This window comes from Camelus bactrianus, chromosome 16 (genome assembly GCF_048773025.1).
Source record: "Camelus bactrianus isolate YW-2024 breed Bactrian camel chromosome 16, ASM4877302v1, whole genome shotgun sequence".
NCBI lineage: Eukaryota > Metazoa > Chordata > Mammalia > Artiodactyla > Camelidae > Camelus > Camelus bactrianus.
Window position 1 is genome coordinate 11,379,846 of NC_133554.1, and position 13,210 is coordinate 11,393,055.

Consider the following 13,210-nt stretch of genomic DNA (forward strand, 5'->3'; position numbering starts at 1 on the left):
GATTCTCTTCCATCTTCAAAGTTCCTTAGTTAAGTCCCCTGGCTATGAAAAGTAAGCTGTCAGGCCAGGGAGGATCTCACATTTTGGCTCTGATACCTCAAAGCAAATGTCCACGAAATCAGTAGCTTGGATGGTGATTTGCTCTAAGCCTTGGGAAAGTGATGTGAGCATGCTGACAGTTGGCTGAGAACCAGAGCTCCCAATTTATTTAAGAAGTTTTTATTCACTAAGCATCTCTGTTTATCAGCAGAGGTAGTTACAGGACAGCGCTGGAGCTCAACAGACACAAACTGCCAAATACCAGCCTCCATCACATTCTCAGTTCATTCATAGAGAAGATTTGGCTAGAACAGCAGAGTAGATAGCATAGTGAGCAAGATTGCTGGTTCTACCACACTACCACCTGATTCTGGGTAAGTCTCCCAACTTTTATTCATTCTCTCATTCAATCAGCTGGGTTTTTTGAGCACTGAGACTGTTGAAATCCTAGCTGTAGAGCTTTTTACCTTTGAAACCTTGGTTAAGAAAAGCCTCAGATTCCTTCTGTGTAGATTGAAGATAACAATAGTGCCTTCTCCATACAGTTCTTGTGAGAATGAAGTGAGATGATATACATAAATAGCTTAGCATGGCGCCTGGCACAGAATGTCAGCTTTCCATTCAGTCATCAATTTCTAAGCACTTACCGTGTTCTGAACGTGGTGCTATGCTCTGGGTCTACCTGCCATTTGGGCCATTTAGTGACTGCCTTCTTTGGGCCAGATATGCAAATTTGATGCTCTCAAATTGCCCTCATAACATGTAAGACATGCATGATTTTCACCATCTTATAAATGAAGAAACTGAGCTCAGGGGAGTAAAGCTCAAGGTTACACACCTAGTAAATAGTAGGGCTGGGATTTGAACCCCTGTCTATCTGATTCCAAAACCCATTTACTAGCATTCTGCCATGGAGGCTTACTATTAGCCAGAAGAATAAAATACACATCCTGTTCATGATCTAGAGAGGGAAAACATGTATTAAACAACTCATCGCAATACAACACATACATCAGTGGAGCACTCTGTGTACTATGCATTGTTCTCATTTAATTCTCATAAAAGCTCTATGAGGCAGGTGCTGTTACGATTCCCTTTTTACAGATGGGAAAACTGAGGAACAGAGAGTTTACGGTGCTTGCAAATACTGTAGTCCATATGCATGACCACTACACTCTAGTGCCATTCTGGAGAGCTAGAAATACGTGAAAAGTGTGCTCATGGTGTTCTGAGGAATGACAATAACTGTGCTTGTGACTACGTTTTCATAAATGAGGTGGTCTATGAGCTGAAGCCTGCAAGTAAGAATGAAGCAGGTTGAGAAAGGGAACTGGAGAAGAAAGAGGAAAACCAGGCAGATGAAACAGCATTGTGAAGGCCCATTCCCCTCACTGTCTAACCCCTCCTATCCTTAAAGTACAATGGAGGCCTTTAGAGGGTCTGGTACAGAAGACGTTTCATTTTTCTCCATTCTTCCCTTTTATTTCCTAATGTCCTTCTACCCATCCCTATCTGACACTCATCACATTCCTCCTGCTGCCTTTCATATGCCACCTCTCCATTTCTTATTAGCTCTCCCCTGGACCACTGCAATCACTTGCAAGAGTTTCCCCTTCTTTCACTCTGCCTTCCTTCAATCTATTTAAAGACACAGCTGCACATTGAGTTTTCACCTCTGATCAGTCTTATCTCCTCAGACTCTGAAATCTTGAATTCTCCCACTTCTTCCAGAGTAGTCTAAACTACATGGCCAGCAAGCACCATCTTTAACAAAGTCTTGCCCTGTCTTTCAAATCTCCTACCACCCCCTTTCTCTAACACTAACACTGGTCTGCAAACTTTGGTGTTAACAGGATCTCCCTTGGGGCACTTATTAAAAATATACATGCCTGGGATCCAACTCCAGATTCAACCTTACTGATTCTGTAGTCTGGATTGTAGAGTTTTGTTTTTGATGCTGGAGCGCATCTACATCGATAAGTTTCCTCCTGGTTTTTCTAACTCACTGAATTTTTAGAAACACTACACTGTTTCAACTTTACTTTAATTTGGTAAGCTCCCCTATGCTTTCTCATTTAATTTGGGAGTTAATTTATTTTCTCCCAGAAACTTCTAATTCTCAAATCCCACCCATTTTTTCAAGACCTAGATCAAATGCCACCTCTCCCAGGAAGTCTTTCCTGCTCTCTTTTGCAGTTCTTAAATATTTAGCTGCACTTTTCTTGTGGCACCTCTTGCTTATTTAGGAAGAGTCCAAGCCCCCAGCAGCCAATGAGTTCCTCTTGGACAAGGAGGGAGAGACACATTCTTCAAACTACCCCAACCTCTAGCCTGCAGGCGAGAATCCAGCAGAAGCGCAATAGATACTATTGGATCAGTGTTTGAATCGACAGTTCCTCCCAGAAACCCAGGGCGCACAACTCTACGACCCAGCCTCAGATGCCCTTCTCCAGTTGTGAAACAAGGCACTGGCAAAACCACTCCAGGTAACAGCTTTCCCGTCGTCCAAGAGCAGGGAATTCGAGTGCGGGTTGGAACTGTCCAGACCGCAGCTTTTAACGCTGAGGACGGAGCCCGCCACGCAAAGAAGCTAGGGAAAAGGCGCTGGCGTCAGCCTGCCCGCTCCACCCCTGACGTTTGTCTCGCCCTCCGATTGGCTGTTCCTTGCACCAGCCCCGCCTCAAGACTGGGGCTCACGTGATCCTCTAGCCGCTGTGCGATTGGTTGTCCCTCTCCAGCCGCTCAGGACGGTGGGATGCCGGCGGGGCAGCGAGACGGAGGTTGGTGGGAACCGAAAGCTGGTGCCTCTTGGCGCTGAACTGCCGAGAGTTGGCTGCCGTCAGCTTCTGCAGGCCGGGCCTGGCCTCCTGAGAATCTAGGGCGTAAGAATTGGTGTGTGGGGAGGGGTTAGAAAGCAGGCTGCGGACCCCCTGCCTGAGGCTTTGGTTTGAGCCCTGGCTCCGGCCTTACTCGTGTTTCCCCACGAGGACGGCTTCTCAGTCTTTCCTGAAGTTGGTGGGGTTTGGACATTGTTGTTCTTAGTAGTAGTAGTATTCGTAGTAGTAGTGGTGTTATTATTGTTATTATTATTTTGAGGGTCCACTGTATAAGTATTGGTGCTCCTGCTCAGGGGGCCGTGCAAAACGCCATGAGTTAGAAGCTGGGGGAAGGAGGGCTTAGAGATGCTTGAGGTACGTTCTTAAGAAATGTTGGAGGTAAGTCGGCTTTATAAATTTGTGCATATGTTTTCATATTTTAGGAGTTTAGGGTTTAGTAGGGTGGGTCGCTCCTTGACTGAATTAAACGTTCGTTTATCGAGCCTCCTGTACTAGGCACCGTTCTGAGCGTAATAGATGCAAAGGCCAGTAAGACGCAGTCCTGGTTCTTTAGGAGCTCAGTGTGATGGGCTGGTGGGAGAGACGGGGAAATGGGGGACGGGAATGGGTGAATAATTGGCGTGTGATGCGTACTGTGGTGGGAAAAAGTGCTGTGGGAGATAGGAGGGGATGACGGAAGGAATTAGGAACCACTTAACAGAGATGGTGACATTTGAGTAAGATTTTCGAACTGTAATTAGGAGTTCTGCAAATTGAAAGCGGGTAGGGAAAGCCCTCCAGATGGAGCGAAGTGGAGGAAGAGAACTAGGAAGGTGTGCCCCTCTGTGTGTGGCTGGAGTACACATGGAGCTCTGCTCACAAGTTTCATGCTTTTAGACAGTTATTTAAATTAAGTTCTCAGCCTGTTTGCTCATTTTTAAGGTGTACTTACTTCACCTTTAGAGGTTGATGAGATAAAGGCTTGAGCATAGCTCCTTAAACAGGCACTGTGTTAGTTGCCCTCTCTTCCTGGCGTTTAGTTACTGAATGGAGAACACAGACCACGGCTGTGGCTGTCAGTTTTTAACTATGGAATGTCTAGTGACATTTAAAAAAGGCTGAAGGAAGCATGTTGTATTTCTCCAGAAGTGTTATTTAGATACTGACAGTACTATGCTGAAAGGCTTGAGAGGGTGACATTGTTTGTGATCCTAGTATTTTAGCATAGCATATCAGCCATAATGTACCATGAGAAGGTGCCATATAGAATAAATGAAATGCAGTTAACTTTCTCATTCAGAAATTGATTATCCAGGTTGTGAATTACCCAGGCTTTGCATTGTTTCCTTTATCTCGCCCATGGCCTGGAGAAAAATGAAGTTAAACCTTGTATTTAGCTGATAGTGGAAAAATATAAATCTGGTCATCAGACCTCAATTTCTCTTTCCAACTGTGCTGTTAATTTGCTATGGACTTTTGTCAAATCATAGCCTCCTCGGGCCTTGGACTCTTGAGAAGACTCATATAAAATTTTTATGACTATACTTTTCAATTTTGTTGGCAGCAGAGTTATATATCAAACTGTGTATTAAATAAACTGGACTTTCCTTTATACAGGAATTTAGTAGAAAATCTTTTTCTAAAGCTTTTGCTTTAGAACTCGACTATAAGTCCCTTCACAGACATCCCTGTTTTTATCATATACGGTGTTTGGGCTCAATAAAAAGAAGACATGTTTTTGAACTGTACATGCTTCTCCACATTACTCTGTACTTCGAAACAAAAAAGCACCCCCCCAAAAAAACTTGTTCAAGTTTGCGTTTTTTGTACAACACAATTGTTTAAGGTACATAGTGGAAGATCGAGTATTGAAAGCCTATGGTTGAAACTTAATCTAAAAGAAGCCTTTATTTTTTTCATGGGTAAACCTAAGTCTTCTTGGATGTCAAAATAGGGTGTTGAGCTGCTCTTAGATCATACAGGGAGCTGAAGTGCAGTGATGCGATGATGAGTGAAGTATTGTCTGACCTGGTATTGCCATTGCTTCAGTGCTGGCTTTGACCAGGATATGACCCCTTAATCTTCTCTCTGAGCTGATTCTGGTTGTGGTTTTTCCACATTGGTATGTTCTAGCCTATTTGGATACTGGTTTTGTTATGTTTAAGAGTGTTTCTTTGATATTCTTTTGAATTACTGATACTTTCATGTTTTCCTTCTTAGGTTGAGGTGAAAAATCTGGCTTTGATATCTTCATGGAAGACTGCGTTATTTCAATCCTGAATCTGGTTCAGTTCCCTTACTGACTTATTACTATATTAAAAAAAAGTTTGTTTAATTAACTATGGTATTTGTTTTCATAAAACTTTGTGATTAACAAGAATTTTTGTAAATATCCATTATACTTTTCTTATGGCACATAAAAGTGTTAGTATTTAAAAATCTATAGGGTATTGTTTCAAAATTTAGTTTTATCACCTTTGTGTTATCAGAGAAATGTGCTTTGAATTTCTAAAGTGAGTTGTATTGGAAAAGACCAATCTCAGCAAATAATGAAAAATTATTTTCATCCTTCCTCTTCTAATGATTTTTTCTTAAACCCATCTTTTCACCAACCTGCCAATCCAGTGGCTTGCATTTTTCTACATAGGCAACTTAAGTGTTTCTGTAGTATTTCTGAAGTAAGGTATTTCATGCAAGGCTGAACCAGAGTAGAGGATTTGCTCTTGGAGTAGAGGATTTCTCCAAATATTGGAGTAGCAAAAAAAGCAAAATGTTAATACAAAATACCTCAAAAAGTCAAAGGTGGTCTGACTGAAAAATTTAAACACTTAACTAATCTTTCCATTTCCACATAGTCATGACAACATGGAACAGCTCTTTGCTAAAAACATTTATTCTCAAAATTTGCTTAAGCGTTTTATAGAAACTTTAGTAATAGCCAGAATAATTCATGCCAGTTTAGCAAACTCTTAACAGCAAGCAGCAAGAGCTTATTAAAAGATCCTTTCTTTATACAGTCATAGTTAGATCAGTATTTTATTTCATCTCTTCATTAATAGCTTTGCTTTCACAGTGGAATCTTCAAACTAGTCTGTGTCTACATTCAACCACTACTCTCCTTGAACCAGTTTCTGACGAAAGATATGTATAGTCCACAAAGGATCTTTAAAAGTTCATAAACTATGGCAGATGTTATTTAACAAATGGGTCACAGCATATGGAAGGAGCTGTTGTTTTTCTAAAGCATTTCTAAGTATTTCTATAAAAAGTTTTAGTTTGTAAACTGATAAAACCTATTCCTCAGAGACAGATAAATGCTTTTTTCCCTAAAGACCTGCCTCTCCTTCACCACCCACTTGATGAGGTCTAATGTAGGTTTTCCTGAGAGCTTCTTTCTATACCCCTTGTCCTTTAAGGAAGGGGACAGGAAAAGCTTCTGTGCTAATTATCCTTTTATCCAATTCCTCTATGCTGACCCTCACATCCTTTGCCAATCCCAGTTCTCTCACTCTGACCAGCTTGGTCAACCCTGAGAAGGGTTGTCTAGAGAGCAAGCTAAAAGGTTAAGATCAACGAGTATATCCTTTTAAAGAAATCCAGATAGTTGTTTAAAGTTCATACAATTATTAATTGAGAATTAGAAGTATTAAACAACGCTATATACCATGTAGAAAACTACCCTGTGGCCTCATAGTGCAATCATTTTGTCATGGGATAAGATGCTAACCCCTTTCAGTTCTCAGAGGAGTACAGCTTAATGAGATGTTGTACTTCTGTTGGGTAACCTGTGATGGGACAAGCTTGGTGGCTCCTCACATAATTAAACACACAGCGATAACAAAACACATAGCCAGAGGTGGCGAGAACAGTGTCGTTCACCCGGTTTTTACGACACAGTGGGCACACAGTCTTCATTTTGGGTAACAGGGGCGAATCAGAATTGTAGTTGAGGTGTACAGGCGGTGGCGGAGTAGGCAGGGCAGTCAATGATTTGATGGTTTCTTGATTTTCAGATGAGTACCACCACTCAAGGAACTGCAGGAAGAATACACCCACAGAGAGGCCCGTAGAGAGAGATAAGGCAGCACCCCCCACGGCTTTCTTCAGAGCTGACTTTATCTTTTCACCAATGCTGCTGGGAGAATAGAACAAGGAGGCAAAAAGGAGAAACTTTAGGTGTAATCACAGAATGACTAAATTAAATGCAGTTCTTATACTTTTCATCAGAATCACTGATTCACCTTGGGGATTGAAGAGTTGCTGGACTGGCATTGTCTCTTTGAGGATCTGTTCTAAACAGTGCCCTCTCTCACTTAACAGTATTTTCGGAGAATAGGAGCTGAGCTTTGTTTTTAATGACTAGGGTTTTGTTTTGTGTTTTGAGAAAGAAATTAGACATTGATTATATAGACCTTTTTGAGGGGTAAAAGATAGTATATCCAGAAAAATAAACAACTCAAATAACTCGACAGTATTGAGGAATGTATTTAAACTTGTAGGAGAACACAAACACTAACTAGAAGCAGGACAGCACTAGTGGTTAAGAGCACAGTCTTTAGAATTGTATTGATCTGGCTCGAATCTCAGCTCTGCCACCTAGCTGTGTGTCTTTGGCAAGGTACTTAACTGTTAGAACTTAGTTTCTTCAACTGTTCACTGCTCATGCATTTATTTCATTGAGTTGTGATGAGGATTGAGACAATGTACATAAACATCTAGCACAGGGCCTGGCACATAGCAAGTGTGCTCAAAAATACAGTCAGTATGATGAGGACAGTTACTGTTTTTATGGCCACAAGAATTTTCCTATGATTTTATGAAATAAAGTTGACTGAAGGAGGTGAATTTCATAAAATTGGGATAAGAGTTTAGAATCTACTGATCAGAGGTCTTGGAAAAATGTTAAGGCCTCACCTGCTGGCTGGTTGCGGCGTCACGCTGGCTTTGGCTGCCTTGTGCTCCAGAGTCTGTATATCCTGAACTGTAAGTCGACCTAGCCGAACTCCAGCCAGACTCAGCAGTGGTGAGTGATGCTGAGCTTTTCCTAGGATGTATCGAAGCTGTTGTACAAGAAACCAGCCTTCCCAGGCCATGTTAACAAATGGGTAGGCTGCCAGGAAGGCTCTGTAAAATTGTTTCCAAAGGGAAGAAGGGGGATGGATAGAATATTCATCCTCTTCTCTCAGGCTAGAAACCAGTTTCTCCAGCTTCACTTTGAGATAGGGAAGAAGAACCAGGAACATAATTGACTTCCAGAGCTGCTTCTTTGGGAGACCAGCACTGGCCAGTCTCTGAAGTTTCTGTGTGTCTCCCATTACAATCCTCTTTAAGCCATAAAAGTTTTCAGAAAATGAGGCACTGGTTTTAGACAGATAATGCTGCTGGAGCAGAAGATCTAGCAGGGTAAAGATTTCATCGAACCACCTCCAAAAGAAGCTGTAGTGGGCAGGATTTGATTCTGCAAGAACCTAAAGCAAAATAAATCAATAAATGAAATTCATTCCATTACACAGCTGTATTTATAATTCTTGTATTTATAATTTTTTTCCCTCTAAATTCTACATTTTGGGCTTAAACAAGTCACTTCTTTTGGGGTCTTCCCTAACCTCCTTGAAATATTCAGCGCACACAATGCTCTACACATAACAGACTCAATAACCCTTAAATCATAGGATATGAATTATATGCTAATTGGTAGTTTCAAAACCTAGGCGAAGAAATAAATTCAAATTATTGGTTTCGTTTTTACCCAGACATCCCTAAAATTTGTCAGAGAATTAATACCTTACCTTGACCACATGCTGAAGAGCAGGTCTCACTGCTGTCATTAAACTGTCCTGTGCTACCACCTCAAAGATGGATGGCTGGTCATCCACCACAGAAGCAGCTGTGATGTGAGCCCCATGCTCAGCCATAGTTTCCCGTGTGCACTGGGTTTTACTTTGCCCACAAACGCTCCGGCAAGCATAAAGTTTTGGGGGGTATCAAATGGGTGCTCAGCCTTAAATGTAACCTTTCAGCAGGATACTCCCTCGATTTTCCGGGAAGTGGGCAAAAATGACCTCTTCTAGAAGAAGAGGAGAGGGGTCTTGTATGAAGGAGGTTAAGACAGAAGTTAACGCGGATGTGGGTGACAGTGGTGTGTGGGGCGGTTATTTGATTAATGCTGCACCTCGCAGGGCAGAGCGTGACTGTGGGGCGAAGCAGCGCTGGGCTCTCGAGCGGCCGTCCCGGAGGCCGGCAATAACGGACTCGAAATCGTGAGGGCTCAACAGCCAGGCAGCTCTGAGGGCTCAGAGGTGCCAGTGCGGGCCGGCCCGCGCAGTCCGCCGCAGCCGTAGGCTGTGCAGTCCCCCTACCCGCGCCCGTGCTTGCGCGCTGACCCCAGGCTAGTGGCGAGGGACCCGCGACACCACGTCTGAACGGAGGTCTCCGCTTTATGACAGAAGCCGCACTCGGAAATAGGAAGCGCCAGGGATTGGGTACGGCTGGCGGAGGAGAGGCGCTCTAGCCTCGAACTCCGCCCGAGACCGGAACTAGAGAACTCTATGACCTCACTGGGACTTCCGCTTCCGCTTCCGCCCCCGCTAAAAGTAAAGACTACCCTCCAGGGTTCGCTGGGAGGATGATTTTTCTACTCGTAGGTTTTACTTTTGTTAGCTGGTTTTACTTCTCTTAGCTAGTTTTACATCGCAGCCTCGTTGGAAAGCCACAGCTCTGATCTCTATGGAGTTTTTTTGGCAAGGTGTTGAGGGCGCCACGCCCACGTCTGGCGCCTGGAGCCAGAGCTCCGCCTGCTGCTGAGGACTTTGTTCTCTGGGGCGATAGAGTTAGGGGCGGAGGGACCCAAGGGACTGTGGAATGGCGGTTTCTCACTGTGGTCGCGGCCGGGGCTGGTGATTCACTATATTCTACCGCTTTCGAGAAGGATTCGAAGGAGCAGAGCTAGAGATTTAGAAGCCTTAGCTTTATGACCGCCAATTATTTTTTTTAAAAAAGATGGTTAGAATGAGAAAAAGTTCCTGCTGTTCCTCGGAATTTGGGACGATTATTTTTCATTCAAGCTGATAGCTTAGCTGTCTTCTAGGTTAGGTTATGTTCAACCATAACTGGGCACCTGCTGCACCCTCTGAAAATGGCTCCTACCCTGGTACACGGTTAGGATGTGTCACATTAGCGATATGAGTACAGTGCTAAGACGCAGTGATTCTGACGAATTCTAAGTAGCGTGAACTGGGAAGGCTTGACAGAGAAGATACTTTACATGATTTGTATACCAAAATTAATATAATTAACCTTACCGTTTGTAAAGTGCTTTCACATGTGCAATTGCCTTGTTTGAGTTGCTGCTGTAAGTTTATTGAATTTGTACCTCTCTCATCTCCCTCCTTCTCCTTCCAGTCACCCGCCCCGCCCCGAGCTAAATAGCTAGAAGTAGAGGGTATTAATCACTGCCCTAGAGGACCATATGGTATAAAGATAGTTAATTGGTTCACATAATGAGAACGCTGGAAAACAAGGTTTGGATATAGTTGTTTCAATAGGAGAAATAAAATCTTGCAAGTTAACCTTAATTATAGTTCTAAAAAGTGTTTTGTAGTCTACCAAAATACCTGCTGGAGAAAGTCACATTGATACAAGATTTTTACCTTATAGTATTAAGGACTAGAGATAATGTATCTATATAAAGCACCAGGCATTAGGTGCTTAATCAATGGTAGCTACCACATACAGGCAAAAAGAAAAAGTTAAGAAACAGCATCAATTGAGAGGAATGGGAAGTTACACATTTATATCAGTTAGGGTTCTTTGGTTACAAGCAACAGAAAACAGGCTAATTTAAACTGAAAAATTATGAGAAGAATGTGGAGTAGCTATCGAAATAAGGAAAGCCAGCTCTGAAAGAACAGGAATCACTGTCCTGCCGGATGTTTCTAGCAAGATTTAGCAAAGTCTCATCCAGGCATCATTGTTGCAGGGAATGAACTTCAACAAATTTCTGTCTGTCAATCACTGTATGATTCAAATTCCTATTGACGTACCTTGGTTCAGATTTCCTCTCCACTCCGTGTTTCACTCTTAGCCAAAAGAGGGCAAGACACTTTAGTAGTCCTTTGAGAATACTCCAAAAGTAAACTGACATTATTACATGAAAAAAAAAAAAAAGGAAAGGCAGTCAAAAATAACAATGTCAATGATTACAGCCAACAAATAATAAACACCTCATCACAGATCCCACTCAGGTTTATGGTGTAATAAATGAGATAAGATACACAAAAAATGATTATGTTTATGTTAAAAGCTATTAAGAGCCATTAAATAGGTTAATATGGTGTGAGTTTAGAGAAAGAGACAATACCAGCTAGGAGAAATGAGGCATTCAAACTAGCTTAAACAGAAGGCCTGTATTGGCTTATGTAACCAAACAAAGCGAAGCACATTTCTAACCTTATGTTTTATCTTAGGTTCTCTGCCAGTTGCTTTCTAATACAATGATGTAACCTGGTATCTCCGGTACCTCATGTCAGGACTAGGTGTCCACTGACAAAGTTTTGTGGATTAGGTGGACCTTGAAAAATGAGTACATTTGAGGAAAGTCGCAGTGATGGTAACAAGGCTTTCCAGGTTAAGGGAGCAGTATGGATTGTACGTAAATAGAAACTTGTTTGCTTTAAATATAGAGCCACAGAAAGGAAAAGTAGAGAGTATATTGAAAAGTAGATATAGGTGGATTACGAAGAAGTAATAAAAATAGATGTGGTATCTGCCCTCTTGGAATTTACAGCCTAGTTGGAGAGGAAGATAATAAGTAAATAAACTCTAATAATAATTTACAAATTGAGTAAGACGACTGGGATGAGGTAGGAGTTGGGGGCTGGGAGAACAGAACCTTTTAGATTGGGTTATCAGGGTGTGCCTTTATGAGGAGATTACAATTAAAGTGAGACCTAAATTATGAGACAGTCAGCCATGTGAGGAATTGGCAGAAATGAACATTAGGCAGGAGAAACGGCAGTTGTGAAGGCCTTAGGATGGGAAAGAGCTTGGTGTGTTTGAGGGCTGCAAAAGCTAGGAAAAGGTGAAATGAAGAGGAAATGAGGAGTGACTGAAATTAGGATAAAATGATATTAGAGACGTAGACAGTCCAAACCATGCAGGGACTCACAGGCCATGGGAAGGAGACTGGATTTTAGTCAAAATGTAATGGGAAGCCATTGAATGATTTATACACCAGAGTCATGATCAAGGTTATATTTTCAAGATGGCCCTGTAATGGTTATGTGATTATGTTTACTTTGTGAAAATTCATGAAGCTTTACATTTATGATGTGTGTACTTTTTGGAATGTTCACTTTACTTCAGAAGTTAAAAATCTGATGGCTGGATGGATAATGGTTGGGAGAAGGGTTGAGGTTTCTAGTAGTTTAGGCAAGAGGTGATGGTGGCTAATGAGGTGAAAAGAGGGGGCAGGATGAATTTGAGATTATATTTTGAAGGTAGGGTTGACAACTTGGAGGTGGAATGAATGTGGCAGTTAAGGGAGAGAGAGGAATCAAGAATGACCCCCCTAGATTTCTGGCTTATAATTTTTGGTAATGTAATTTATTGAAATAACTGCAATTATAGGAAATAATTGCATCATCCATACTATGTGCAGGCATAGTTCTAAGTGCTTTATGTACACTAATTCATTTCATCCTTGTAATAATATTATAATTGGATATTACTACTGCTCCTGTTTCATGGATGAGAAAACCAAAGAGCACAGAGATAAGAAAACTGGGAGAGGGACAGGTTCTGTACAAATGAGGAAATGAGCTGTTGAAAGCTTTTGAACTGCGTGATGAAACAAATCCAGAGAATGTCAGCTTATTAATAGATCCTTTCGGATAGTCACTGGGTAGAGGTGGGTAGGAATCAAAGATTTTTCTGGTGGCGTCTTCTTTATGAAATCCACCTCTGTCTTCTGCGAGTTGTGCCTGGAACCAGATTTTTTCAAACACCCCACCATCCCTTTATGATTTGGTTAGTTTGGGTGGACCATATGTATAGAATTATCCATCGTTGTGGTTGGCAATTTGGTGGGGGAAGCTTTGGGAACAGGTCAAGGCTAGAGATAGATATTTTGGAGTCATATGGGTAGGAAAAATAATTGAACCCATGTATTGCTGAAGGGATAGTGTAAAGAAAATTTGAGTGTAGAATTTACCTTTAAAAAAATTCTTGCTACTCTCTCCCTTAGCAGGTATTCTGTGAGAATTGTTCTACATGTAGATGTATTTCTGATGTATCTGGGGAGGAGGTGAGCTCCATGTCTTCCTATTCTGCTGTCTTGAAGCCCCTCTTCTCCCTCA

At 41.9% G+C, this 13,210-nt stretch overlaps 1 protein-coding gene, 1 long non-coding RNA gene and 1 other non-coding gene across 4 annotated transcripts; 2 read left to right on the plus strand and 1 right to left on the minus strand.

The window, feature by feature from the left end:
- The first annotated feature begins 2,538 nt into the window (after positions 1 to 2,538).
- Positions 2,539 to 5,194, plus strand: LOC123615089 (uncharacterized). Its single transcript, XR_006722623.2, has 2 exons — positions 2,539 to 3,254; positions 5,076 to 5,194. It is a non-coding gene; the product is annotated as an uncharacterized LOC123615089 (long non-coding RNA).
- LOC123615103 (Z30 small nucleolar RNA) lies at positions 4,855 to 4,951 on the plus strand. The gene has a single exon (XR_006722636.2). It is a non-coding gene; the product is annotated as a Z30 small nucleolar RNA (small nucleolar RNA).
- A 536-nt stretch (positions 5,195 to 5,730) lies between the features above and the next one.
- Positions 5,731 to 9,360, minus strand: PEX12 (peroxisomal biogenesis factor 12). 2 transcript variants are annotated; one of them, XM_045512270.2, is made up of 3 exons: positions 8,645 to 9,360; positions 7,770 to 8,323; positions 5,731 to 6,990 (listed from the first exon to the last, which is right to left on the minus strand). In XM_045512270.2, the coding sequence occupies exons 1-3, from the start codon at positions 8,768 to 8,770 to the stop codon at positions 6,588 to 6,590; spliced, it is 1,083 nt and encodes a 360-aa protein (XP_045368226.1). In that variant the 5' UTR covers positions 8,771 to 9,360; the 3' UTR covers positions 5,731 to 6,587. The 2 variants fall into 2 exon arrangements, with proteins under 2 accessions (XP_045368226.1, XP_010947461.1); XM_010949159.3 differs by having other exon boundaries at positions 5,731 to 6,987; positions 8,645 to 9,359.
- Between the last annotated feature and the right edge of the window lie 3,850 nt (positions 9,361 to 13,210).